The sequence below is a fragment of the Ochotona princeps genome, chromosome 33 (genome assembly GCF_030435755.1).
Source record: "Ochotona princeps isolate mOchPri1 chromosome 33, mOchPri1.hap1, whole genome shotgun sequence".
NCBI lineage: Eukaryota > Metazoa > Chordata > Mammalia > Lagomorpha > Ochotonidae > Ochotona > Ochotona princeps.
Genome location: NC_080864.1, coordinates 5,388,372 through 5,415,760, shown reverse-complemented (window position 1 = coordinate 5,415,760; position 27,389 = coordinate 5,388,372). Strand labels below are relative to the sequence as shown.

Genomic DNA, 27,389 nt, shown 5'->3' with positions numbered 1-27,389 from the left:
CAAGGGAGGGAGAGGGCATGGCCACAGAACGTTGCCTAAGATGCTATATAAAGTGTTGAGTCAACTGTGTGTTATGCTGAGTCAACAGGCTCAGGGGGGTAGGCTCAGCTCAGGTCCTACCTAAAACTCATCAAGCCCCACCCAGTCCATCCCTCCCCGACACAGCCAGCTCGCAGGCCCCTGCGTGATGGGCAGAGGCCTCCCTGGGCCCCTCCAGCCCTCCAGCCCTGCTGGCCTCCTGTGCCATCACAACCGTGCCCACACTCTTGGCTCTTCAACGCTCCCAGCTTCCTCCCGAAACAGGAAGCCACAGAGCCCTTCTCCGTGGCTGCTCGGCTTCCCACGCTTGCCGCTCCTCTGCCCACGGCACCACCGCGAGCAAGGTCTTTCCTGCTCTCCCACCCCAATCCTGGACTTGGTTCTTTTTGCCAAGGATTCCAGGTAGAGAGCAGGGTTTCCCCTAACACACACACACACCCTATAAGGAAAATGTTTATTTATGTATTTGCAGGAGCAATAGACAGAACACTTTCATTTGCCATTGAGTGCCCATGCCAATAGGGCTGGGCCAGACCAGCAGTTCCATCCGGGTCTCCCATGTGGGTGCAGGGGTCGAGGACTTGGGCCATCCTTTGCTGCCTCCCATGGCACATTAGCAGGGAGCTGGACGGAAGGAGAGGAGCCGGAACTCAAGCTGGCATTCCAAGACGAGACGCTGGCATTGCAGCGGGCACAACCATGCTCTCTCCTCACCAATGTGAGCCCCTTCTGCTCCTCCGCTCTCTCTAACGCCCTCTTTCTTTTTGGCTTAGCCTGTTGACAAGGGGCTGCCCTCTCCCCGCCCCCCACCAGAACGAGCAGGTCCTTGTGGGAGTGGGCAGGCATGGATAAGACAGAGGACCCCAGCATTTCCCCCAGCGGGCACAGACAGAGTCACCCACAAAGAAATGGGTAGGGGCAGGACCGAAGTCACTCTCTTCAGTAGCACATGAGGGTTCTGGGAGCTCTGAGCAGGGTTTGGAGGGCTCTGGGGCAGGGTGCAGAGCTGGGGTCCTGGGAGGAAGGCAGGCTGGCTGCTCCCCTGAGCTGAGCAATCATTTTCTCCCAGGGTTCCGGGAGGTAATGAGCTCCTCATCAAAACGAGGCAACCAAGGGATTTAGGCACAGTGTCTACCAGGCAGAAAGCTATGATTCTACCCCGGGCAGCAGCGTTTGATCTATAGGGCAGGGGGCGAGGGCGTGACAAGGGGGGTCAGGACAGAGAACAGCATGAGAGTGGGTTCTATAGGGAGGGAAGAGCTGCAAAGCACACCCCGCTCGGCCCACCTAGCAGGACAGGGGCTCCATGTGCCCACCCCCCCCAAAACCAACTCTCATGTAAGTTCCTCTGCTACAAGCCACCGCCCAAGGTGTCCAGGTCCCCCGGGGACTGGAGAGTCCCAAGGCCAGCATTCCCACGGTCCATGGCCACGCCACATGGTTCCCAGCATGGAGGGGCTGGGCCTGGGCGCCCCCGTTCTCCCCCTCCACGCGACCTTCCCCTGCCGGCTGCCGGCTGCATTTCTCTTCTATGAGCTCAGGCCCTGGGGACGTAGGGACCTGGGGCCAGGCCAAGATACAGCTGTGCCGGCACGCTGACCGGGAACCTGAGAATGTGCCCTCGGCCCGCTCCCCTCCCTCTGCACCACAGAAGGCTCTGAGCCAGCAGGGGTGAGAGCAGCCGAGCTAGCACAGGTGGGGTTGGGGAGGCGGACTTGACCCCCAGACGCGTGCTGCAAGTGGTGGGGGGAGGGGGCAGCGCCAGCCAAGTCCAATGGACATTAACTCCCCACCCCCGCCGGGCATCTTCCGTTTGAACATTGCATGGGCTCCCTACTGGCTGGAGTGGCTCAGCCTCTCACCCAGCCTCAACCCTAGGTCGGCGTCTCTTATTGCACCTGCTAGGGGAGGACACACGGAAGCCTTGTGGTGTTGGGGAGGGGTGGAGAGGGAAGAGAAAAGAAGGAAGGAAGGAAGGAAGGGCAGGTGGTTGAAAGGGTGAAGAAGGCGGGGTGCGGGGCGCAGTGTGTGCGGGAGGAGGAGGAGAGGTTAGGGCAGCTGGTGGGGTTAGATCCCACAGGGCTCCAGGCGGCTGCTGTGGATGGAAGACATTGGAAGATTCTAAGCAGAGGGGGCGACTCTGCTCCCCTTTGTAAATGATCTCCAGAGAAGCTCTGCGTTCACACGGCCTCCTCTGTGCTCCCACGGTCCCCTGCTCGTCCGCCTCCTCCTCCTCCTGCGATCCTGCCCTGCCCCCACCTCTGCCCCCACTGGCCTCTGTATAACACGCGCGCGCATGCACAGACACACGCACACACACACACACACACACGTACATCCCTCTGGCTGCCTGCTAGGATGTGGAAAAAAAAAAAAAAAACCCTGTCACTTGAATGAATGAATCAGGAGTCCCCGGGCCTCTTGTCTGGGCAGAGACTGGCATGACCCAACCCAACAGGCACTGGGTCCATGGAATAGGGGGGAGGGGAGACTTCCCCAAGGCAGGAGCCTGAGAGTCGAATGGATGAAACCACAGACGGACAGGAACACACTTTTTAAAGACTATATGTGCTTATTGCCTTGCTTTAAAAGGTAGAGGGACTTTAAAAAAAAAAGATTTATTTATTTCTATTGCAAAGTCCGATATAGGACAGAGAGGAAGATCTTCCGTGCGATGATTCACTCCTCAAATGACCACGATGGCCGGTGCTGAGCCGCTCCAAAGCCAGGAGCCAGGAACTTCTTCCAGGTGTCCCACACGTGGGTGCAGGGTCCCAAGGCTTTGGGCCGTCCTCGACTGCTTTCCCAGGCCACAAGCAGGGAGCTGGATGGGAAGTGGAGCTGCCAGGATTAGAACCAGCAGCCATATGGGATCCTGGTGCGTTCAAGGCCAGAAGAACCTTTGCTGCTAGGCTGCCGCGCCAGGCCCAGTAGAGAAACTTATAACAGAGATTGTTCATGTGCTGGTTTCCTCTCCAATTGGCTATGGCAGCCAGGCAGGGCTGCGTGGGGGGCTGCGTGGGGCTGAAGCCAGGAGCCCCGAATGAACCCAGTCTGGGTCTCTCCCACATGGGCGGGAGGGACAGGAGCCAGGGGCCAAGGCTGGGTCTCTGACAGAGGTGGAAGGGGCCTTGAACCCCTGTTCTCACCTCCGGAGACCCTGCATCCGGAAAGCCTTGGCTCCCATGTGTCCCTGCCTAACACCATCCTCCGCTCCCCGCCCGAAGGCACCCTGTAGGTTAACCTACAAGAAACCAGACCCTTCCATAAGGACATGCCTCCAACTTGCCTCCAACTTGCCCCAAACATGCCTTCCCAAACACAGCGGCGGCCCCCCTTCCCGCCCCCGCCAGTGCCTGGACCTGGGCCTCCATCTGCAGCTGCACGCCTGGACCACACCCAGCCTCCTTCCAAGGTCTCCCCAAGCTCGCTGGTCCCCGGAATAGCCCCGAGGGGCAATCACATCCCACACCGACACACAGACCTGACACCTTCTCCTGCAAGCACTCAATATCCTCCTCTTTCCTCCAGGTGCCCCCAGTGCCAAGGAAACGTTAAAACCCAGCTTTTCCAGGGAGCCCCAGCATGGTGGCCTAGCAGCTAAAGTCCTCCTCGCCTTGAACGCGCCGGGATCCCATTGGGGCGCTGGTTCTAATCCCGGTTGCTCCACTTGCCATCCAGCTTCCTGCTTGTGTCCTGGGAAAGCAGTGGAGGACGGCCCAAAGCCTTGGGACCCTGCACCTGCGTGGGAGACCCGGAAGAGGCTCCTGGCTCCTGGCTTTGGATTGGCTCAGCTCCAACCATTGCAGCCGCTTGGGGAGTGAATCATCGGACGGAAGATCTTCCTCTCTGTCTCTCCTCCTCTCTGACTTTGCAATAAAAATAAATAAATCTTTCAATAAATAAAACTCAACTTTGCAGGGTGCAGCTCTTAAGGGTGAGAGCCGGCGGCTAAGTGGGGTCAGACGCGGTGCTGCGTGATGGGGCCGTGGTCTGGGAGTGCAGTGACCCCAGGACAGGGGCGGGAGAGGGACAGCGAGCGAGAGGCAGCGCCTGGAATGATGCCCTTCCTTCCCGGCCTCACTCCGGGCTTCCTAACTCCCGCCCAAAGCCCACTCTCCAGGGCCGCGCTCTGATTGGCTGCGACCGGGAGGAAAGGCGGGCCTGGGCCGAGCTGCGAGCTCCTATTGGGTACCAATGCTTCCGCCCGATCCTTCCTCAGTAGAGGCGGAATCCGGCGCTTTCTCGTTCCCCTGGCAACCGTCAGTGGACCTCCCGCCCCCCTCCGGCCACTCTCCCAGGGGCCTCCCCCACCCACCTCCGGTCGCCTAGGCAACCGCTACCCGTTCCGGTCCACCGTCAGCCGTTCTCCCGTCGCCCTGGCAACCGCCGCCAGTCCCGGGCGGCCCGCATCCCACCCCTGCCCCCCGCACTCTCCTCAGCACCGCCTCCCGCTCGCTCGTCCAGGCCTGGACAGCCAGCCTGGCTCCCGCCCTTTGCAGGGAGGCGGCCCTGGACGCCCCAGGCCGCGCGCAGCTCCGCCCGCGCCCCATCCGTGGGACCGACCGTCCGGGCGCCACGGCTTGAGCTTTTCAACATGCAGGACATGTTCCTCCCTTGTAGACAGGCCTCCCCGGCTCCCCAGACCCCGCCACGCCTGGGCGGGAGAAGCATCTGAGGCCTCTGCAGCCTGCAACCGCTGGGCCTAGGGGAGGAGAGGGTGGGCAGGGCGGGGAGAGGTCCCCAGGCCATTCCCGCCTCTCTGCTGTCTGCTTCTTGCCCACCCTACTCCCAACCCTCAACCCCCGGGGCCCTTCCCAGACAGCCCACCCTAGCTGGCTTGCTCTCCTATGCCACCCAGGGGGGCTGGTACTGTAGGGAGGGGTGTGTGCATATGGGGGGGAGGGTGCAGACCATCCTGTTGGAGACGGGGTGCGCACCGGTGACCAGTGGGGTCAGTTCTGGCTCCCCACACACCCACCTCCTCAAACAGAGATAGGAGGATGCTTCCAAAATGTTTGTGGGAAAATGGAAAAAGATTTATTTTGGCGCAAGCAGTCTGGAACGCATTACCCAGGCTGCCCTCCCTACACCCCCCCAGAACACATTTCCCAAGAACCCTTTTTTAGCGTCCCCTGAGGGTCCCCTTTGCACTGCAGGACCCAGGGACCCGACAGAAGTTGACTCTGCTGTGACCCTGTCTGGGGCTTGGCAGGTCCCGCTTTGACTTGGGAGCTGGAACCAGAACTATACTGGAGAAGGTTCCAGGAGCTGCAAGCATGCTGGGGACGGTGTGTGTCGGGGAGAGAGGTTTCCGGGGCAGCAAGACTCCTTGGCCTTGAACTGCTAGGACCACAGCAGTGGGGCTGGAGGGGACATGCATGAGCGTAGGGGTTGCAGGGGTGGGACAAGTGGCTGGACAAGTTGGCACACCCACCTGATGGCCAGCGAGGGTCCTCCCTTGGCCAAGTGGCAGGAGCCAAGCCATGCTGCTTTAAATAAAGCGATTAAATAAGGCTTTAAATAAAGTGATTTATTTTTAAAGATTTATTTATTTTTGTTGCATAGTCAGATATACAGAGAGGAAGATCTTCCGTCCGCTGAATCACTCCCCAAGTGACCGCAACGGCTGGAGCTGAGCCAATTTGAAGTCAGGAGCCAGAAGCCTCTGACAGATCTCCCACGTGGGTGCAGGGGCCCAAGCACAGGGATCAATTTTCTCTGCTTTCCCAGGCGCATTAGCAGCGAGCTGGATGGGAAGTGGAGCAGCCAGGACTCGAACTGGCACCCATACGGAATGCTGGTGCTGCAATTACTGGTTCACACCCCCAAATGCCTGCCAAAAGCCAAAGCTGGGAACCTCGGTCTGCCATGTCAGGTGGCAGGAACCCAAATTTAAAATTTTTATTTATTATACAGATCTGCTGATTTTTATTGGAAAGTCAGATTTACAGAGACAGGAAGATCTTCCATCCGCTGGTTCACTCCCCCTAGTGGTTGCCATGGCTGGAGCAGGGCTGCTCCGAAGCCAGGAGCTTCTTCCTGGTCTCCCACGCAGGTGCAGGGTCCCAAGGCTTTGGACCGTCCTCCACTGCTTTCCCAGGCCACAAGCAGGGAGCTGGATGGGAAGTGGAGCAGCCGGGACACGAACCGGCATTCATATGGGATTCCAGTGCACACCAGGTGAAGGCTTTAGCAATAGGCTACCACGCTAGGCCCTACAATTTATTTTTATTTACTCGAAAGGCTAGAGTCAGAGAGAAAGACAGAGAGATCTTCCATCTGCTGATTCACTCCCCAGATGGCCTCAACTCCTAGGGCTGTGGCTCCCTGCAGCCAGGAGCCAGGAGCTTCCTCCGGGTCCCTCACCTGGGATAGCCTTTGTTGGTTCCCAAGAGCCTTAGCAGGGAGCTGAGTGGGATGCTGAGCAGGTGGGCATCAGTGGTGGGCCTGGAGGAACCCGAGTACCCGCCCAGGAGGAACCTGCTGCCTCCCAGCACTCCAGCAGGTGCAGCCGGGGACTCTGGTACTGTGAGATGGGCTGAGAGCATCCCAAGCCGTGTTGTAACTGCGGCCCCAAACACCACCCCACCGCCACCCTGAAACCGGGCATAAGCCCATCGTCAGAGAAAGGGCACCCAAACGCTTGACAGCTGCGTGACCCGACCAGGGTGACTGACGCGCGTGGTGGTGTCTTCAGAACGGTTTTCATTTTAATTCATTCGCATGTCAGTCCAAGTTACTCGGATATAAACCAGAACTACTTCAGTGGCCAGAGCAAGCATGGAGGGAAGGGAAGGCTTGGGGCCTGAGCACCAGGAGGGGGTCCACCCTGGCAGGCAGTAGAGTGGACCTCGACAGGAGTTGGGGGGGACTGGGAGGGCGGTGGGAGGCTGGGCCCTGGCATCCGTGCTTGGCAAGATCTGAATGCCTGTTCCCAGGGCCCGGCGGAAGCGCAGAGAGGCTGGCGTGCCTGGGCTGCTGCGTCCCCCACCCAAGGCACGTGACCACTCACGCTCCTAGGCACCCCCTAGACCAGCAGATCCTGTAAGAAGGCCCACATGCGTTGGTTCATCTCCTGGGGGTGACTCTGGGGGATCCAGTGCCCCGCCCCGGGCAGGATGCATGTCTCCAGTCGACCGGGTACGAAGCGACTGCTGATGGCTCCCACCAGTCCCAGATCAAAGTAGGGGTCCTTCTCCCCCCACAGAAGGAGGGTCCGCATGGCGAGCTCCTGGGGCTCCAGGGGGAAGTTCCTGGGGCCAAGACAGAAGGACAGACGGATGGGATCGGATTGCCACACTGCCCGCCTTCCCTTTCCTTGTTGGGAAGCGGGGCTGGTGGGTGGTCTTACCGGAAGAGGTTGCGGTAGTAGTTGATGGGCCCCGTGAGCCCGCCAGGCTGGGAGAAGTGGTACAGGAAGGCGTCGAGCTCGTGCGGGGTCAAGTGGGGGATGCCCGTCTTGCGGTGCGCCAGGGTGGTCTTCAAAATCTGGGCACACACACACACACACACACATACACACACAGACACACACAGAGATGGCGGGGACATGTTTAACCCTGCTGGACCCACCCCGTACCTCCCTACTGCCCTGACCCGGGACTCTGCCCCTGCGCTCCACCCTGACCCCGCACCTGGAAATCAGACATGGACAGCAGCTTCTCGGGGAGCCAGGGCAGCTGGAACAGGAAGACATAATTGGATCGGAACAGCTGGCTGATGTGACGGACGGAGTAGTCTGAGGGGCGGGGCGGAGGGAGAGGCTGGTGAGGCCAGGCTGGGTTGAGCCCTGCACCCTGGCATGCCTGTGTTCTCACATACACCCATCTAGGGCAACTGGCAGTCCCCTTGCCCTGGCAGAATGGCCTAGTTGCCAGCTGGGGCCCTGCCCTGTCTGCTGTCTGATCAAGGCCTCCGCGGGGGCGGACACCTCTCGGATGTCTTCCGGGTCACAGGTGCGCTCCCCTGCCCAGGTACAGGGTCCCAGACCTGGAACCCGAGCTCCCTGCCTACATGCCTGCTTGATGGTGGGCAGCAGCTCAGCTACACCAGGACCCTCCCAGCTGGGATTCTAGTACGTGATGCCAGGGTTGCCATCGGCGGCGTGGCCTGCGGTACTGCCATACCAGACCGGATAATTCTGCTCTCCGGGGAGCCTCGTGTGTTTCAGCTTCTGTATTACAACCCCGTTGGGTAAGCAAGCCCAATGGGAAAACGTGTGTGATGTAAAAAAGTTCCAGAACCCACAGGTGCCAGCGTGACATTAACAGGGTGGAGAAACCCACACCGGCTTGAAACACAGGTGCCCAAAGCTAGCTTCCTTGGGGGATAGGTGTGGGAGAGGCCATAGTTGCAAGAAACATTAATGAGTTTCCCGGTTCAGGCTCCTGGGCCCTGGGGCTGGCCTCTGGCCCTGGGAGGCCGGGCCGTTTCAGACACCGAAGCGGGGACATCCGCCATTTCCTACTCAGGGGTTCCAGTCCCAATCCAGGCCCAGCTCTGCTCTGCCATGCCACCTGCCAGGGATGATCCCCTACAGCTCAAACACTTGGGGGTCTTCTCTCTCCATCCCAGGGTCTTGCGTAGCCTTTTTCAGGATTGAAGCCACAGATGGAAGATCGCCCTGCCCCACCCCTCCACCCCTGGCACTCCCAGGCCCCTAAGCACCTTACGGTGGGAGTTAGGGGACAGGGAGACGCAGGTTGTGTCCCAGGCTCCTGTGCCCACCTTGGTACACTGACATGGGCGCCGCGCTGACCACCACCATCCGCTCGACCAGGGACGGGAAGTAGATGGAAAAATTCCAGGCCAGGAGAGAGCCCCAGTCGTGACCCACCAGGATGCATTTACAGTAACCTGGGGGTGGGATGGGGAGCGTAGGGGGAGCCGGTTAGAGATGCCAGTTTGGAGCAGGGGAGCGGGGGTTGCGTGTGTGCGCGCAAGCATGGGGGTGGGGAGCACAGCTGGGGTCCACACCTAAACCCTGAATGATGTCCTGGATGTCAGTCATCAGCAGGTCCATGGTGTAGCAATCGACTTCCCTGGGCGCGTCCGAGGGACCGTAGCCGCGCAGGTCCACGGCCACCACGTGGAAGCGGCTCTGGAACTCCCGGAGCTGGTAGCGCCAGGAGAACCTGCCAGGCGGGTGGAGTACACGGGTGGTGGTGATGGGGTGTGTGTGTGTGTGTGGTGTGTGTGTGTGGGGGGCGAGGGGAGTTGAGTCAGGACCTTCCCCCCACCCATCTGGCACCCCGCCTGCCTGCCCGCCTGTCCCCGGTGAGGGAAGAACACAGAGGAGGAGCCCAGCAGTGGGATGCCCAGCAGTGGGATGTCGAGGGGTACCCTACTCTTGGCATCCTACCCGCTCCCCCCCACACCCTCCTATGGCCTACCAGTTCTCAGGGAAGCCGTGCAGGAAGAGCAGGAGCGGCCCGTTCCCGCGGCCTGCGGACACGTAGTGCAGGCGCAGCCCGGAGCTCTAGGGGAGAGATGTGGTCCCCACCCGGGGTTGAGGTCCTTGGGGTCGGGTAGCCATCCCCGCGCGCGCTCCCGCTCCAGCGCCCCCTCCCCGCACCACGATCGCTCACCCTCAGGGTCAGGAAGCAGTGCTGGCCCAGCGCCGGGTCGTGCAGGCAGGCCGGGGCGGCGCGTCGGGGTCGGCCGCAGCATCCTCTCCGGGGTCGGCAGAGCACGTGCGCCAGGGCCAGGCAGCCGTAGACGGCGGCGGCCGCCAGCGCCGCCGAGAACACGACGCTCCAGAGCAGGGCGCGCAGCAGGCGCAGCGACAGGCGCGATGGCGCCAGCAGCGCGCTCACCGCCAGCTCGGGCATGTCGTGGGGGACCCCGGCGGGCGGCCTGGAGGAGGAGGAGGAGGAGGAGGAGGAGGAGGGGGAGGTGGGCTGCGGCCCGGGGAGCTGCGCCCCCTCCTCGCCGTCCTGCTGCTGCTGGGCCTGGGGCTGGAGGAGGAGAGGAGAGGAGGAGAGGAGGAGAGGAGGACAGGAGGAGAGGAGAGGAGGAGAGGAGGGCGCGCCCAGCACAGCAGCCTTGCAGGCCCGCGCGCACACTCGCCAGAGGGCCCCTGGGCGACGACGACCGGGAAGCAGGTCGCGTTGCGGGTGTCAGGGTGTCTGTAGGGTGTCGGGGTGTGGGGTGTCTGGGGTGTGGGGTGTCGGGGTGTCTGGGGTGTCGGGGTGTGGGGTGTCTGTGGGGTGTGGGGTGTCGGGGTGTCTGTAGGGTGTCGGGGTGTGGGGTGTCTGTGGGGTGTGGGGTGTCGGGGTGTTGGGGTGTCTGGGATGTCGGGGTGTCGGGTGTTGGGGGCGGAGCCTGCGCCAGGGCCCTGAGGGAAGTGGGGGGAGCCTAGATGAGTAAGGACCGATGGGTGTGTGTGTGCGCGAGAGGGACACGGCCTCGGGCGGGAATCGGGGGGACGTCCTTAGCAGGTGGGGGACACTGACCACCTGAGGGGGGCGAGCCTGGAGCCAGAGTGGACTGAGGAGAGAGCAGTCCTGCCTGAGGGGGCGGGGCCTGCCTGAGGGGGCGGGGCCTGCGGCGAGGGGCGAGGCCTACGGTGAGGGGCGGGGCCCGGCTGAGGGAAGGGATCTGCGGCGAGGGGCGGGGCCTGATTGAGGAAAGAGCAGGCCTGCCTGAGGGGGCGGGGCCTGCCTGACGGGCGGGCCTGAGTGAAGGGGTGGGGCCTGCGGCGAAGGGGAGGGGCTGGGGCGAAAGGGTTGGGCGGGACCTATGCAGATGAGCTTGTGCCCCAACGGCGTTTTTCCGGCTAAGGGCGTGGCTCGGGGGCGCTGTGGGCGGAGCCTGCCTTTGGGCGCGGAGGCTAAGCCAATGAGTTGCGAGCTGGCCAACCTGGAGCCGAGCCAATGAGAAGGAGTAAGAGGCGGGGCGGGAACCGAATATGGCGGGTGTGGCGGGCCCGGAAGCGGAAGGCGCGGAGGCGGCGGCCGCTGGTTGTGGCTGAGGAGGGAGGCGCAGGCGTCGCCCCGCGGCCCCGAGGACGTCTCGGGGAGTCCAGGCTGAGGACGCCCCGACCCGGAGCGCGCGACGGCCGCCCCCGGGACGGCTCCCCTTTACGCCGCTCGCAGCACCACCTGCTCGGCTCTGCTTCCGACGGCGGCGGCGGCTCCCCGAGGTCACGGCCCCGCGCCGTCGTCCTATTGGCCGGCGGGCTCCGGGGCCCGCCCCTGCGCGGCCCTGATTGGCCCGTGGGCAAGGCGCCCGTGCGCAGTGTCGGGGCAGGCGTCCCCAGCCCAGTGTGGGAAGTTGGGGCGCCTTGGCTCCCTGTCCGTCCTGAGGACACCCATCATTGAACCCTGCCTGCATCCCTGTTATTTTGGGCGTGGGCCATCTTATCAGCTTCCCTAAATGGCAGGATGAAGTCAGCGGGTCGGCGGCCCCACTTCTCCCGTCCCTGGGAACGCCTTCGGCTCTCTTGGGGTTGTCCATGGTGGTAATCATCTCTATAAGTGTGCTTCAGGCACTTTTTCCTGTTCTCCTTTTTTAAAAGAAAGATTGTATCTATCTTTTAAAAGCAGGGTTAGACAACGAGGAGAAGCCGAGACCTGCAATCCACTCCTCCCAGCCTCCTCCACCGACACAGGGGGTCAAGGAGGGAGCCAGGAGCCTGCAGCTCCGCCGTGGTGTCCATCGCTGGGGCGACAGGGTCCCAGGGACTCGGGCCTCCCCGCCTCGCTCTGCAGCTGGACTGCAAGCAGAGCAGCCGGGAACCAGACCTGCAATTCCTACAAGGCTGCCTGCCATCCACCAGGACCGTCCGCGAGGCTGTGCGCGGTGCAGGCTGCCCAACACTCCCGTCCAGCGCGGTCCACCTCCAGGCCAAGAGTGGTCAAATGACAGCATCCCGAGTTACGGAGCCCAGGCAGGCTCTGGTGCCCAGGACCTTACCATCCAATCACTTCCCTGCACAGGGCGCTCCTGGGCCTGCCTCGTGGCATGTGGCTTTTGGAATCAATGTCCCACCCTCCTTCGCCACAAGGCCCTCCCCCCCCACCTAAGTCTCGAGCCACCACAGGAGTCTTGAATTTTTATATTCAATACAAATGTTTATTTTTTGCAATGAGAACTGCACCAAAAAAAAAAAAAAAAAAAAACCTTTATAAGTGAAAAGTCTACGAACTCCCTCTACAAATGTCTGAAGTGTTTTAACAAGTCTCAGATTCACTGACATAATTATTGGCCGAGCGATCGTGCATACAGTACGGCGGGGGGCTTGTACACGCACCTCTTACTCTCAGACAAAAGACGAAGATTTGTTAGTATCGTGGGGAAGGGTGGATGGCTGCTGGAGGGGGAGATCGACCCACAGATCCCACCTGGGTCTACACTATTTGCAGCGCAGCGTGGCGTGCACTGGGCCACAGCACAGCTCGCCGTCTTAGCAAGAGAGTGACCACAGTCAGAGGCAACCGAGCCCCGGGGGTCAGGATGTTGATGGACAAATTTGAACCGGGACCTAAGATAAGGACTTTGGGGGGTGTGTGGGGGGAGCTGGAAGAAACCCTTAAGAATAAACACAAGAGTTCTGGGGCAAGATATGTGTGTGTGTGTGTGTGTGTGTGTGTGTGTATGGACCCCACTGGGGGCTGAAGGCTTGGACAGCCCCAGTGCCGAGTACAGATGAACGCTGTGGGGAGAGGGGAGGCTTTGGGGTTCAGGGAGGGCAGGGGGCTGCAGGTTGGCAAGCGGCAGCGCCAGGAACAATCGCATTATACGGAAATCAACACACACGTACCTCCCGTCCTAGGGGCTGCCTATCCCCCGGGGCGGCGAGGGGGCCTTTGCAGGTGGGAACACGTGTGTCGGGGTTGAGGACCCGGTCTTGCGGGCAGGTCTGTGTGTCTAAGGATATCTGGTTAAACCTGAGCTCAACGAAAGGAGCGCGGAAAGAAGCGGAGGTGGTGTGGACGGGAGGGGACAACGCTGCCAAAGTTTGGCCAGGGGGGCACGGGGGCTGGGGGGAGAGGCCCTGGGCTGACCTAACCCTAGGCCCGACAGCGGTTTCACCAAAGAAATGTCAGGGAGACGCCAGCATTTAGAAAAAGAGAGATGTGTTTATTCCATGATCAGTACAGACCAAATGCATATTCACCGTATGGAAGTCAAACCACTCAGTGACTCCGGAGTTTGGCCAACGCTGAGGCGCCAGCGTTGTGCTGGAGGGGTGGGTTTCTCATGGCACGCGTAACCTCACTAGGGGTTCCAATTATAAAATTAAAAACAAAAAAACCAGCAAAGGAAGGAGCAGTCGGCAGGGTAGGGGCAGGGCCCGGGGCTGGGCTGGGGAGGGGGCGCTCTGTCTCAGTCTTTATGCCCCACCCCCCAAATGCCACAGTACCCAGGGCCCACTTCTTCCTCAGGCCCTGCCTTTCTTGGTAAAAAGAAAAACAAACAAACAAACAAACAAAAAAAACCCCAACAGATTTGACATTTAAAAAAAAGAAAAACAAAGCCAACAGATTGGCAAGGTGGGGAGAGAAAGAAATTGTAGGTTTCTGGTTTTAGAATTAAAAATAGACTTATAAAATTTGCAACTGTGTAAAATATAGGCAGGGTCTTTGTGTGTCTTGGGTTGGTTTTTTTTTTTTTTTTTTTGTGGATTTTTTTAAACTCTTCGGAGGGTTTTTTTTTTGTGTGTGTTTGTTGTTTCGTTTTTACACCAGTTTGGTTGGAGTCACCAACAAACTTCAAACAAAGATATGCCAACTATGCTTACTAAACAGTACAGCCACGGTCACACACTACCCACAGCGCGGTGGCAGCTGCCGCGAGGAGACGGTCACACCATTTGAAATAAGCAGTGCTATTGTGTCTGGAGGAGAGAGAGTTAAAAATAAAATAGACTTCAACAAAAAATATATATATAGAAAAAAAAAAAAAAACAAACAAAACAAAACAAAAACACCCAGAAACACAGGTGGGAGAGGAACTGACTTTGGTTGGTGGCCTCACTCCCCTGGCAAGGCCCGCCCACTGGCGCCCGTGGGGCGGGCGCCGCGCTCTGCGTGGCCGTGGACACACACACCTCCACGGCGCTATTCCCTTTTGCACAAGCAAACACTTAAAGAGAGTGGCTCTCCGTTAAAGGCTTGTGGGGGGGGTGGGGGGAGAGGGGGGCTCTATTCAAGGCAAAGTCAGTGCCAGCAAGGGGTGCGGGCCGGTGCCCTGGCTTGCTTCCAGCCCGCGGGGCGCCTTGCCCTGGCCGCCTGGGAGTGGGTGGCGATGGCAGGGGGTTAGGGGAGGACTCCCGGCAGGCGGGACCCTCACACACGTCACGTTCCCGGAAACAGAAAACCAAGTCACGGTGGCGGCAGTGACCATGTCCTGTGGACACTGTGGACACTGGCTGGGGAGGCGGCCTTCCGCCCCGTGCACGGGGCCGCAGCGCGCCTTGTCCCGAAACGAGCTCTGAGCCGACGTCCTGCGAGGGGGTGGCGGGTGGTGGCATGTCTGTCCGGCTGGCTGTAAGGCAGACAGGCTCTGCGATCCTCAGTTGCCCCGTCAGGCCTGCCCCGGGCATAGCATGCAGGAGGGTGAGGCCAGAAAACACCGCTGGCCGCGGCTCCTGCCTCCCTCCACTGCCGCCCCCCTAACACTATGGAGAGTCAACGTGTCGCCGGAAAGTCAAAAGTCACCTAGGTGCTCTCAGAAAAGATTTTCTTCAAATATTGATAAGAGATCGCTCTGAAAATTCATGTCGATCGTAGCTGCCATCTGGAGAGCAAGGAGGGAGCCACAGTGAGCTGTGAGCCTCAGGTTGCTCCCTGCCCATCCTGCCCACTGCTCTGGCATCCCAGGACCCCCCCCCCCGGGGGGAGGGGATTGGGGGGGCTCACCGCCTCCCGGCGTCGCCGTTCCTGCTCCCGCTTCCGGGCCAGCTCCCGCTGCTGGTCCAGCATGGACTGGGGCTGGGAACTCTGGGCCTGGGGGGCGGCAGCCGCGGCCACGGCAGCTGCCTGTTGTTGCTGCTGCTGCTGCTGTTGCTGCTGCTGCTGCTGCTCCTGGCGCTGCTGCTGCTGCTGCTGCTCCTGGCGTCGGCGGGCCTCCTCGTGGGCACGCCGCGCCTGCTCCAGCGCGTCGTCATCCTCGCGGCTCCTGGGCAGGCACAGCAGGCGCGCGCCTTGGTCAGCAGCGACCTGGGAGGCCCAAGGGGACCCCTAGGCCTGTGCCCAGGGACCCTGCCTACCTCATGCGCTCCTGCCGCAGCCGCTCTTTCTCCTTCTCGGCGTGCTCGGCCTGCGCCTTCAGGGCCTTCTCTCGCTCCTCCTTCTCGCGGGCAGCGCGGCGGAACTGCTCGAAGCTGTCACTCGACGACTTGGCGGTGGAGGACGGGGTGGTTGGGTGTTTCTGTACCAGGCTGGCCCAGGAGCCCATGTTCTTGATCTTCAGGTCCTGCCGGGTAAGAAAGGCCAGGTGAGGCCCGTGTGGCTGGGCAGGGCACCTCTCCGGCCGAGGGCACGGGCAGGCCTCTCGTCCCCACCTTTTTGGGTGCGACTGGCGTCTTGGGTTCTTGCTTCTGCTTGTCCTTGTCGGGGGCGCCCGGCGGGGGCGCTGTCTGCTCAGGGGGCCGGATCACAGCCCTGCCCACGTCCACAGGTTTCATCTCGGGGCCTGGAACACAAACAGCCGTGGGTCCAGGCCTGCTGCCGCGCCCAGCGAGCTGGCGTGCAGTCCCAGCTGTGGGCGGGAGGACACTCACGCGGAGGCAGGTGGACGGGGGCCTTGATGCTCTCTGGGTGCTTTGGGGGCTCTGGCCGCAGCGAGGGGCTGAAGGGCTCGCTGCGAACGATGGGCGAGTGGATTTTCTCCTCCTTCACCACCACCAGGGGCTGGGGCTGCACCACAGAGGCCGCACGTAGCTCCTGGGACGACAGAGGCAGGATGGCCTGGTGAGGTGGGCAGCCGGCCCTGGCCCCGGCCTAACCCTGGGTGCTGTGCATCAGCCCAGCCCGTTACCTGCTTCTTGGGCTGGACATTCTGCTCGGGAGGAGACTGGTGGGTGAGGCTCTGGAACGGTGGTATTTGGGGAGAATGCATCATAAGCGGGGAGGGAGCTTCACGGAGGTGACCTGGAAGGGGACAAGCATGGGTGTCAGGCTGCCAGCCCTGAGGCCCTCGGGCCGAGAGGCATCCCAAGGACAGAACAGCACAGGGCCTGGCCTGGCTGGCAACCAGTGGGCTCCAAGAAGACATGCCCCTAGCCCACCGTCAGGCTCTGGGCGTCAGCATGGCTCAGCAAAGCTGACGGTTGTAAACGCCGCCTGGGCTACACGTGCTGGACACACGGGGAGGACTGGGCGAGCTTTAAGACCCTCCCCAGGTTCGATGCCGGACTCCGTCCCACAGCAGTACAGCAGGCACGACAGGCCTGGGCGTGCCATTTCCAGAAGCGTTCTGGCCAATGGACCACCTGGGAGGGACCGAGGAGCCTGGGAGGGTCAGGGAAGCTCTGAACCCTGCTCCCGGCCTCTGGGAAAGGAGCCGCCTCAACTAGACTCATCAGCTTTTCACCAGCTCTCTGTCACGTGCTCCAATCTCAGGATCGGGCCCTCTGCTCCAACCCTTGCAGAATCGAGGCCAACACACCTCGGCCTGCCCCAGCCCGGGAGCAGCCCCAGTCAGTGCCCAGAGAGATGACGGACTCTCTGCCACGCCTTGGCTCCATGTGCTGCCCGGGGTCTATTTCCTGGCCTCTCAAAGCATGGGCACCCCTGGGTTCCACACAGACCCCTTCCTGACCAAAGGCACCAAATACAGTGTTCTTGGGGTGGCAAGCTCCACTGGCCTTTTCAGTCTGCCCCCAGCCCCTCGGACAGGACGACCCCACTGGAAACACCCGCCAAGTGGGCTTGGACAATGGCAGGACCCGTGGGGTGTGGCTGGAGAGCGGGGCTGGGGACTTTCTGACTGCAGCCTCAGCTGACGGTTTCCGGTGGCCACGAATGATGACGACGCAGACATCCGACTGGCCCCAGGCAGAGGAAGCCTTTTCCACCCCTGGCCCTCGGAAGACGCTCACTGACCCACAGAAGGCAGTACAAGGCTGGCTGGCCGGGTGCCCGAGGTTGGGACCCTTGACTTTCAGACCACAGGACAGAACTGCCGGGTCCTCGGCTACAAGACCCGAGGGACTGGTGTGGGAGGGACCACAAGGCAGACCTGCAGGTCCTAGGTGGACGCCCAGTGCCAGCTCTTCTGAGGGCCTTGTTTACCTATCCATGCTCCCCATGCCCTCCCCCAAGGGAAAGCGAGCCTTGGCTCTGGCCTTGTAGCAGGTGCAGCTGTGCCGGGGCCAGCCAGGCCCACAGCAGTTTCCCAGGACACACGCACAGCTGCCCTTGGCTTGGGGTACACAGGCAGCCAGCCACTTGGCGCCTGACGGCTCCTGCTGGGTTCCGAAGCCATCCCGAGTCTGACTTGGCTGCCCCATTGACAGGCAGCACCCAGTGCACCCAAGACAGATGAGCCTCCACTGCCGAGGCCAGACCCCCTGTCCTGAATGACCACGTCATGAGGCATTGGCTGGAACACTTCCTGCTGGAGCCAGCCGGAACATTTTGGTTATCCACATTAAAAAACAACAACAACAACAAAAAATCAAGAACACAGGCAAAGTAGGAGGGCTCCTGGACGGGAACAGGAGTCCGGCCTCAGAGAGCGAAGCTGGCTCTTGGATGGGCCTCCAGGCTTCGTGCCCACAGCTGCCCCCCACTCTGCTGTCCCACAGTAGCTCTTGCGGGTGTGCGGCCCCTGACCAGGACCGCGACGGAAAGGACCAAGGTGGAGCTCCCCTCCAGGCCACCTCGGGTGTTCTGGAAACCCCTGGCCAGGAGCTGCAGGAGGCACTGAGCCTCACTGCACGCAGCCTGTGCCTGGCAGGCTCGGTGCGGACGGAGCCCAAGGGGCACTCACCGGCTGAGTAGGGGTCTGACTTGTGATGCCGTGGCGAAGGGTGGTGCTGGATGACTTGCTGAGGCTTGGCGGGCTGCGGTGGGGGTGGCTGTTGGCTGGGCGGTGGGTGCGGGGGCTGCTGGCCTGGGGGTGGCGGGGGCTGCTGGATATGACCAGAGAACTGCATGGGTTGTAAATGCACGGGCCGCGGTGGGGGCTGATGTTGTGGTTGCGGTGGGGGCTGGGGTTGGGGCGGAGGGGGCGGCGGCGGCGGCTGCTGCTGGAGCTGCTGCTGCACGGAAGGGTGGGCCGGGGGCGGCAGGGGCGGCGGGGGCTGGGACTGCACCTTCACGGAAGGGAGTAGCGGTGTGGGGGGCTGCACCTTCTGCAGCTGCTGCAGGTACAGCTGCATTTGCATGGAGGTCAGGGGTGGGGCGGGCGGCTCCTCATCTTCCAGCAGCACTTGGGGGGGTTGGGCCATGGGGGGCTGTGGGAGCAGAGGGGGCTGGGCCAGGGCAGGAGACACAGCTGGCCGGGCAGGCTTGGGGGGCAGGGCGGCAGCTCGGTTGCTGGGCCGCGATGGCTGCTGGGGCAGTGCATTGTGCAAAGCTGGAATGACACATTGCAGGGCAGGCCTGAGCAGCAGTGCCCAGGCCCGGCCCGGCCCCATCACTCCATCCTGGCTTCCCCCGGGCCTCCCTCCCATCAACAAACCCTCCCCGGGCTCCACAAACTCCAGTACAGACTGGTCTCAGGGAGGTCTCCAGGCCCAGGTGCAGCCCTTGGAGCGGAAGGTCACTCAGACCAGGCAGGGGCTGGTCCTGGGCCTAGAGCTCCCGGGACACGGCCGCCTCTCCCACCGTCCCCCTGACACCACTCCCAGCCCAGCGTGGGGAAGGGGAGTGGGGCCACCGCACTCACCTGGGGGCGACACCACAGCATGCTGGTTGAGATGGGGAGGAGTGCTGTGTTCGGGCGGCTGGGGCAGGTGGGGGGGCAGCTCGGGCTGCGGCAGGTGCAGGATGGGCTGGGTGAAGTGAGGAATGGGGTCAAAGACGCTGCCTGGGAGCTGGGGCTCCAGGACGGGCACCTGGGCGGGAATGAAGGCCGGGGGCGAGGACTTCATGGCCGGGGCCGCCTGCTGTGGCATGGAAGAGGGCGGTGGCGGGGGCGGCGGGGGCTGTGGCTGCTGCTGCTGCGGCGTCGGAGGGGGAGGCTGCGGCTGTGGTGGGGGCGGAGGGGGCGGAGGCTGCTGAGGAGGCTGAGGCGGCTGCTGAGGCATGGGGGCTGGGGCCGGCTGCAGCTGCTGATGGTGGTGATGGTGATGCTGCTGCAGGTGAAGAGACAGGGCGGACGTCACGGGCTGGGGGCCCGACCTCAGGCTTCCCCCCCGCCCCGGGGCAGGGGCACCCAGAAAGATGATGCCAGGCAGCCTACGCACCTTCTTCTGGTCCCTCCCGGGATGCCCCTTCTTTTTCGACTTGGGAGCCATCTCTGTGGAGGAAAAGAGAAGACGGTGAGGCTCTGGGAAAGGGAGACCCACGAGCTGGCTGCGGAACACGGGAGCGGTGTTAAGACGGAGGGCGCATTTCAGGCTAAGGGCTAAGTGACGTGGAACCAGGGTGACCAGATTCTGTTGGGGACAAGGTGGCCGTCACGGGGGGAGGGATGGAAAAGGAGATACGGGTCCCATCAATCTACCCTCCCTCTTCCTGTTGCTTGGGGCAGCCCCCTGCCCCAACAGGCCTCCCCCATCCGGATCCCGACCACCCGTGCTGAAACTACACCCGGCAGCCTGTGCTGGGCTGGCTTGGACCCGCCCTGGTGACTCGGTGGCCAGTACGCCCGGAACCCCAACTTGCTCTGCCCAGGAACCACCTGTGATGTTGGAAATAATTCAAGTGACAGCTGAAGAACAGTAGGTTCCAAGATGTGAGGGGATTTTTCCAGGGTTAAATATCTTCAAACATAGTAATGCTGGGGGGGGGGCTGTTTCTGAGCCCCCTCTCCTTCCTGACCTCCAAGAACAAGCAGACACGCTCAGGTTGGGGGCTGCGACGGAGGCACAGCCAGGATACATCCATGGGAACGTTAAGGAAGGAACGGGCAGGTGGGCACGCAGTGAGGACCCCCCCACCCACCACCGCTGCCACCCTGCTTGGAAGTCGAACGGAATGACAGAGATCACAGGGACAGGTGCCCGCTGCCCTAGCTGGCTGGAGGCAGGAGGGGTTGCCCCGGTGCAGATGGACCTCAGAAGGCCCTGCTGTGCGACCCCGGGGCCCCAGGCTTCTCTGCAAGGTGTGCCCGCCTAGCTCCCACTGCAGAGGGTCAACACTAAGGAACCTTGCCAGCTCGATGCCCTTGACCACACAGAGGGAAAGGGGCGGCCCTAGCCTGCACCCGGCTGTTAGCAGACAGGAGAGCAGCCCCATGGCAGGATGCCTTACGGGATCCTGACGCCAAGGGGCACCACATGGTTTTGCCTGGTGACCCGAGCTTCCAGCCAGGCTGCCTGCTCTCACAGCTGGCGCTGAAGGACGCATGCTTTGCTTCAGCTACCTCTGCCCGGAGCTGCCCTGCAGAGAGAGGGCTACGCTAGACTTCCGTGCGGTGTCGTGTGCCACGAGAGACGAGGCGAAGGGACCTTGTGCTCCGAGAGCGCAACGCTCCACGCAGACAAGACGTGGACACAGACCTCAGCAGCTACAGACAGACCCACATCCTCACACAAATGCCCAGACCGCAGGCCCGGAGGCCCAGCCCCACCCCTGGATGCCAGGCCAAGTCGGCAGCTGGGGGGGGGTGGGGTGCTCAAGGTGCAGTATGTGTGTGGGACTGGGGCAGTGGGTGCCTTGGAGGCGTTGCCCAGCACGATGGAGCCAAGGCGGCAGGTGCCTGCACAGTAAGCACACCTTTGAAGGGACTTGAGCAGTAACGGGAAGCTAACAGAGGAAGCATCAAAGCAGGCAGCTTGTTCCAGGCCTGTGTAGTCTACGAGCAGGCTCTGAGCAGAGGCCCACGGGACAAGGCCCAGTGACCGGTAGGGTTCCAGGGGACGCGTCTCCAAGGGCCACTTTGGACAGGGAAGGAGGGAGACGCAAGGCATGGCAGACCTTCAGGACCAGACCAGACCAGCGAGGCGGTCGGGGGGTAAAGATAACCCACTGTTGACTCACGTGGCCCGAGCCGCAGGTCAGGGTGACCAGTCAGTAGACAAGACAGGAAGGGCACAGCTTCACAACACACCAGCCCCCAGACACCCCCACACAAAACTCTCTGGAAAGGGTTGCATGAAGGTGGCGTCAAGGATGGTGTGATCTTTATTCCACGAAAAATCTTCAACTCAACACAAACGCAGCTTTACATAGGATGGGAAATTGTACAAAGAAATAAAATGGTGTTTTTTTTTTTTTTTGGTAAAATCTGATCAAAACACTGATTTTGTTTTTTTCACCCCAGTCCATCACCCCCCAACCCTAACCCCGCCAGGACCCACAGCTGCCTGGCTGGCTGGCTGGCTGGTTGGTGCGAGGAGGCCTCCGGACGGTACCTCCCACTCCTGTGCAGAGGAAGTTGCCACCCAGGAGGGGGTGGGCACCGTCCCCTCTGGCTGTTCCTGGGACAGTTCACAGCTAAGACCTCTCCAGTTCCATGAACCCTGAGCGCTCCCTGCCAGATGCCAAGCCCCGCCACGGGCAAGAAGCAATTGGGGGGGGGCCCTCAACAACACAGGGCGTGGACCCAGCCGCAGGGAGAGCTGGCCTGGGGCTCCGGCTGCCCGTGCGCACGTGGGCAGGCAGCATGGGCGCCCAGACACTGTGGGAACACAGGCTGCCACTGGGTCCAAGAGAGCACGATCTTTCCAGAAAGACAATGCCAGTAGGTCCCCAGCTGTCCTGTGGGAACCTCTGGGTGCGAAGCCCCCCCGCCACCCCATAGCCCCAGGTGGGCCAAGTTCTACTGGGACCACATCAGGCATAGGCCACAGGGCAGATTAAAATAGTCTGTTTGGCAAAATGGAGCCGACTGGAAGTTGGATGCCAGAGAGGGGTCAGGGCGGCCTGGAAGTTGGGAGTATTGCAGCAGGTGCAGGGCCCAGAGACTGGAGGGGACCAGGGGGCTGCCCAGGGCCACCAGGAGCTCATCCCCAAGCCTGCTGCCAGCTCCTAGGGATGCCAGGAGACGGACACGCCTCCGAGAAGCACAAACAACAGTTCTAGAAAGTGCGGGGGGGGGGGGGAAGCCCCGAAAATGTAGATGTTCCTGAGGGCACGTTGTGCGCCAGGCAGTTTTCTGCTGAGATGCTGGGTTCATGACCAAAAAAGGGCCGGCATTTACTTTTAGAGCAAAAAAAAAACCAACCAAAAAAAAAAACAAAAAAAACAAAACCAACCCGCCTCCCCGATGCCTCTGGGAGGGCTGGGGGGAGGCGGTCACCCTCGCCTGCCCCAGCAGGGCACCCGTGCCGTCGAGCAGCCCTCGGGGACACGCACCGGTCAGCCCAAGGGCACCTGCCAGGCAGCCCTGCCACAGTGCAGGTAGACAGACTTAAGGAGCAGCGGCTTCCAGGCTCCTGGGAGGGAGGGTCAGGGCGGCGGCCCCAACGGCCTCTCCCTGCAGGCCCCCGGGGGAGCCGGCCTCTCCTCTACAGCCCCCCACTGCTCTTTGGGGAGCCCCTGTGAGCTCAGTTGCTTCCTCCCACCGAGTGAGAGCCTTCCTGGGCTAATGGTACTGCAAGGTCCGAGAGGGGGAGCAGTCCCAGAAAAAAAGGGAGGGGACGAAGAGAGCACACACACTTGCGAGCAGGCTTTGCACACGGAGCAGCACCACCGGGAGAGGTGTGGGGGGGATTGTCACGACTGGCCAGGAGATGCCCCCACCCCGAGGACGCCAGACAGCTAGGCAGTCTTTCTGCCGGGGCTCCGGGTGGCTGGCAAGCAGCCTTCCCCGAGCCTGGGACTAGGGCGTGCGCTGCTGGACATGAACTAATCCACCCCAGGGAACAGGCCCGGGCTCTGAGGAATTCCATAACTTGATGGAGTCCTGTCCCTTTCACGGAAGGAAATGAACTTAAGCTAGAGCTTGCTGGGAAGGAAGAATCTGGAACTGAAGACCGTTTTATTAAGAGTCCGTGTCCAATGATTAGGCGGGACCTACATAGAGGGAGAGAGAAACCAGTGTGAGAGATAGTGTGTAATGTACCGTCCAAGTCACAAGAAGAGAGCTGCACACTCAGAGCAGGCCCCCTGTGCCGGGCCGGCCTCGGCTGGAGACAGGACCACCTCCCCTCCGAAGGGCCGCCGACCCAGCACCTGTGGGCGCCTCCAACACCGGCCAGCCCGTCCGTGCTCGACCGGACCAGCGCTGCCGCTACGAGAGCCACCTGTGCCTGCCCAAGTGCACGTTGTGCGTCTGGCATTTGCCAAGCTGACCCTGCTCTGTCCCAGCAGCCAGGGGGACCCTGCTCCGTCCCACCGCCCGTCTTCTGGACTAGGGGAGCGTGGGGGGCCGCTGGCGGCCCCTGCTCGTGGCCTGGGAGAGGGTAGAGCAAACGCCCTGAGAACGGAGGCCCTGAGGGCGAGAGGGGACACCCTGGCCCCTGCAGTCCAATGGAGGGAAGTAGCGAGAAAGTCTGTGGCCGCCTCCTTTCCCAGGGCGCCGGGCTGCTTCCCACCCACGCACTGGAGCGGACGCCTCTGCTATGGTGCTGGACGCACTGACACACTGCCTGCTCCCTGCTTTCTGGCACTCGGCGCGCGTGGGAAAAACCCGCCCATCTTGGCCTCGCAGTGCGGGCTGCATTCCACCAGGCTCACCCTCACCCACTGTGAAGTCCCAGGAGCCCTCCAGCTGCAACTCCTGCAGATGTGTGGGGGTGGGGCGTCACCTGGCCACGCCGAGGGGCCAGCCCTACCCCCGCCCCCCCAGCTCCCTGTGCATGGGAGAGCAGCAAAGTCTGGGACGTGACTGGTGCCGGGGACGCCAAGGCTGGCTGTGTGTCAGAAGACCCCCCCCCCGCCTCCGTCTGCACCTCCCAGGTCAAGTCTTCCCAAACAGTGAGCATTCCTTTTCCCCTCTGAGCTATTAAGAAACGCCCACATGTTCCAATCCTGGGAAAAAAGAAATCAGGAGACCAAAATAGCTGGACGGTGCTCCCGCTGTAATGCCAAGACCACAGTCGGAGGGACCTCACTGGACCCCGCCGCGGCCCCGAGATGCCCCCGAGGCCTACAGCCACCCCTGCCCACCAAGACCTTGGCAAGGCATGCTGGGAAGAGCCAGGTGTGAGACCGCAATGAGCGAGCTGGAGGGAAGGGTCCGGCACATCCGCCCAGAACCCGAGCTGGGTTCAGCGGCAGCCGTGCGACTTGGGGATGGTACCTCCTGTAGTTGGGCGTGGGTTGGGGAGCAGCCCCCCATCTTTCTGGTCTGTGCCCGGCCTCCCCAGAGAACCAGCCCCCGTGGCCGTGGCCCTGCCAGTCAGTCAGTGGACGGTTGCCAGGACGGCTCCTTGGACCAACCTCCCCCAACTCCAACCTAGCGCCTCTGTTCCGTTTCTTTTGTTGAGTTCCGCCTCTGGGCCATGTCAGCAAAACTGACCCTCAATACAAGCGACAAAAATAGGCCCTCTCAGGAATTTTGGCTCCAAGCCAAATGCAAACAGAACAAGGGGGGGGGGGGGGAACAATTCAGCCCCATAAAGACCAGGGGGAAATACCTCCAATGCTCTCCTCCCCGGGGCCCAAGGCGGAGCTAGCCTGCAAGTGGCCACGGACTCTGGCAGGAGCCGTCCCGGTGGAAGAGCTCAGACTCCTGCGGAGGAGGGGGGGTTCGTGGGAGCCACGTCCACTAGGCCCGGGAGCCCGCTGGGGGACCCACGCACAGACAGGGCTGCCCGGGGCCTTGGAGACAAAAGAGATCCGTCAAGCAAAACGTTGAGGTGTGGAAGGCAGCTGGAGGGGGTGGGGTGGGCAGGGGGCAGCGGAAGAGTCGGTAGGAGAGCAGCAGGAGCAGCCAGGGGCTGGTGGCCGGGGGGGGGCCTGGGAGCCGGCAGCCCCGGGACTGTAAATCCCTCCCTCCTTCCTGCTAGGATGGCTGTTCCCAGGACTCTCATGTTACTTGTTGCACAACCTTGCCATTTTCCTTCAAGTGGGAGAAGAAATTAAAAAAACCCCTTCTCTGTGGCAGCAGAGAGCTGCTGGAAATGCCGTGGCTGCCCCCGCCCCCGCCACTGCCTCCCTGAACACGCTCCTGCCCGGACTGCACCAGGGGACAAACGACCCGACCACCACACCCCGCCCCGAAGGGCTGCACCAGGCCCCCTGCCAACGTCCGCTCCGGCCACCAGGAAAGCTGCAAACAGCAGTGGCCTGGAAGGAGCCAGCAGAGGGGTGAAAACCCGGGCGCGCAGGCCAGTGCGGGGCTTGCTCAGGACTGACAGCGAAGAGTTGGTCGGTGGCCGCCGGGAATGCTAATGGACTTAACAATCCCCCTCCCGAGAGCCCGGGGCCTCTTCCTTTCCTGCAGAACAGGGCCATGGTGTCCCCTGCTGGCCAGGACGGCAAACTGCCCACGGGAGTCAGAGCGCAGAACACGCGGAGCTAGCTCGATGAACGGTGGGTCTCGGATCTCCTGTGGCCCACCCAAACTGAGGCTGTCCACGGCACTGGACAACCGGAGAAGCCCTGAGCCCACTCCAGGCTCCACGGACTCTCTGCTGGTTACGCAGGCGTGAGGACACTTTGTCGGGCAACCGATGGAGCCTGACCCGCGTACAGCAACCCTGCTTGCCCTATGACTGATTTGCCAATTCGGCCTCACAGCACAGTTGGGCGACGGACCTGGGAACCATGGCTTCTCCCCCAGCCTTTCCTCCATCTAGACCAGGATGAACACCTGTTCCCGCCAAGGAACCGCGAGGATAGCGCCCCCTCCCCACAGCCACCCATAGCCCCTTGCCCCGAGCTGGATGCCCTCTGAAGGGCACCGGGGGCATGCGTACAGGAGGGTGGCGAGGCCCTTCGGGGCAGCTGTGCACTCTGCCAAGGCATGAGCAGTGAGGAGCAGAGAGGTACAGCCAACACACCAGCGAGCACACACCTGGAGCACCTGCCCGGGAACGCAGCGCACGGCATGCGTGTGTGCGATGCCACCCGCCACCTCTGCCAGGTTGGGAGACTGGGCAGAGTCACGGCCCAGCCCCTGCGCGTCCCTCCCCGCACTTCCACGCTGTCAGACCCCTCAGCCCGGGCAGCGTGTGGAGAATGGACCCGCTGCTGCACAAGCCCAGGGAGGATGGGGGATGGACAGATGGCAAGGCCCAGCAAGCCGCCTCAGGCCCGCTGTGCCCAGGCTCTGGAGCTGGTGCTGAAGGCGGGCAGGAGGTGGGAGGAGGAGTCGGCCCAGCCGTCTGACGGGGTGCTCCCAGCTCAAGTCCCCTAACCTGTTTCGGAGTCTTCGCTGTCGGAGGAGCTGGATTCGCTGGTGCTCTCCGACTCTGAGGACGAAAAGCCCTTCATCTTGGACGAGCCAGCAGTCACTTCGACCTTCTCAGCTGCAACCCAAGCAACACGACCACGTAAGGGAGGGCCAGAGCCCGGGCTGCTGTTGGCTGGCCACGACGAGCCCCACCCGCCGGGACGAAGGGCCTGTGGCCTGGGAGCCCACGGGGCTCTTGGTGCTGGGCAACCTGTGCTTCAGCACTCTGGCAGACAGCTGGCTCAGCCTGCAACCGCAGGGGCCTTCGAAGCCCGGAACACTGCCTCTGCGGGAAGGTTCGGGAACGGGTTCCCTGCTGGGCTTGGGGGTCTGTGCTGTATCAGCGACTGCTCCGACTGGGGCCCAGGGGGACAAAAGCCACGCACAGTGCCCTGGCTCAGAGCCCAGGAGGCGGCACGTGGAAGGAGATGCCCAGTGTCCGAGGCAGGACGGGGAGCCACGGACGGGACGTTTGCGGAGCCCACCGCCACGGGGAGGGCCGGCTCCCCGCCGCAACCCCCACGCTCGCGTACCTTGAGGCTTTCTCTTCTTCCTCAGACAGGAGGTGACGTAACGCTCCAGCTCGCGCAGCGTGGACGGCTTGAGGGTCTCGAAGTCGATTTCGATCTCGTCGGGGTTGGAGTTCTTGAGCGAGGGCTCCCGCGACTGGATGATGTGCACCACGCGGCCCAGCTTCTCCCCGGGCAGCTTGTTGATGTCCAGGCTCAGCTGCCGCTTCTCCTCGTACGACATGGGCTTGCACTTGTCCTCCTCCTCGGACTCGTAGGCGGGAGCGGGCTTGCTCTTCATGGGCGCTGGCTCTTTCTTGCTAGGAAGGGACGGGGCGGCTCAGCGTCACGGAGGGGTCCCCGGGGGGCGTGGGGGGGGGGGCCAGGCCCGGGCGCCCCCACCTCCCCACCCACCCCACCCCCAGCCCCGGGGACCCC

General features: G+C 62.2%; 2 protein-coding genes across 3 annotated transcripts in view; both read right to left on the bottom strand.

Annotated features, from left to right (window-relative positions):
- Window positions 1-6,748: 6,748 nt before the first annotated feature.
- Window positions 6,749-11,166, bottom strand: EPHX3 (epoxide hydrolase 3). Of its 2 annotated transcripts, none has more exons than XM_058657918.1 (8): window positions 10,903-11,166; window positions 9,630-9,897; window positions 9,435-9,520; window positions 9,019-9,176; window positions 8,770-8,898; window positions 7,677-7,780; window positions 7,394-7,440; window positions 6,749-7,295 (listed from the first exon to the last, which is right to left on the bottom strand). In XM_058657918.1, the coding sequence occupies exons 2-8, from the start codon at window positions 9,870-9,872 to the stop codon at window positions 7,070-7,072; spliced, it is 993 nt and encodes a 330-aa protein (XP_058513901.1). In that variant the 5' UTR covers window positions 9,873-9,897; window positions 10,903-11,166; the 3' UTR covers window positions 6,749-7,069. The 2 variants fall into 2 exon arrangements, with proteins under 2 accessions (XP_058513901.1, XP_058513900.1); XM_058657917.1 differs by having other exon boundaries at window positions 6,763-7,295; window positions 7,394-7,530.
- Window positions 11,167-14,708: 3,542 nt separating this feature from the next.
- The window catches only part of BRD4 (bromodomain containing 4), a 59,389-nt gene continuing 46,708 nt past the window's right edge, over window positions 14,709-27,389 (bottom strand). Inside the window, 11 exon segments of the mRNA XM_058657831.1 lie at window positions 14,709-14,784; window positions 14,907-15,165; window positions 15,257-15,462; window positions 15,551-15,681; window positions 15,770-15,932; window positions 16,027-16,139; window positions 17,983-18,570; window positions 18,883-19,288; window positions 19,403-19,455; window positions 26,408-26,518; window positions 26,976-27,389. Of these exon segments, the coding sequence (XP_058513814.1) occupies window positions 14,716-14,784; window positions 14,907-15,165; window positions 15,257-15,462; window positions 15,551-15,681; window positions 15,770-15,932; window positions 16,027-16,139; window positions 17,983-18,570; window positions 18,883-19,288; window positions 19,403-19,455; window positions 26,408-26,518; window positions 26,976-27,389 (2,513 nt within the window). The 3' untranslated portion in view covers window positions 14,709-14,715.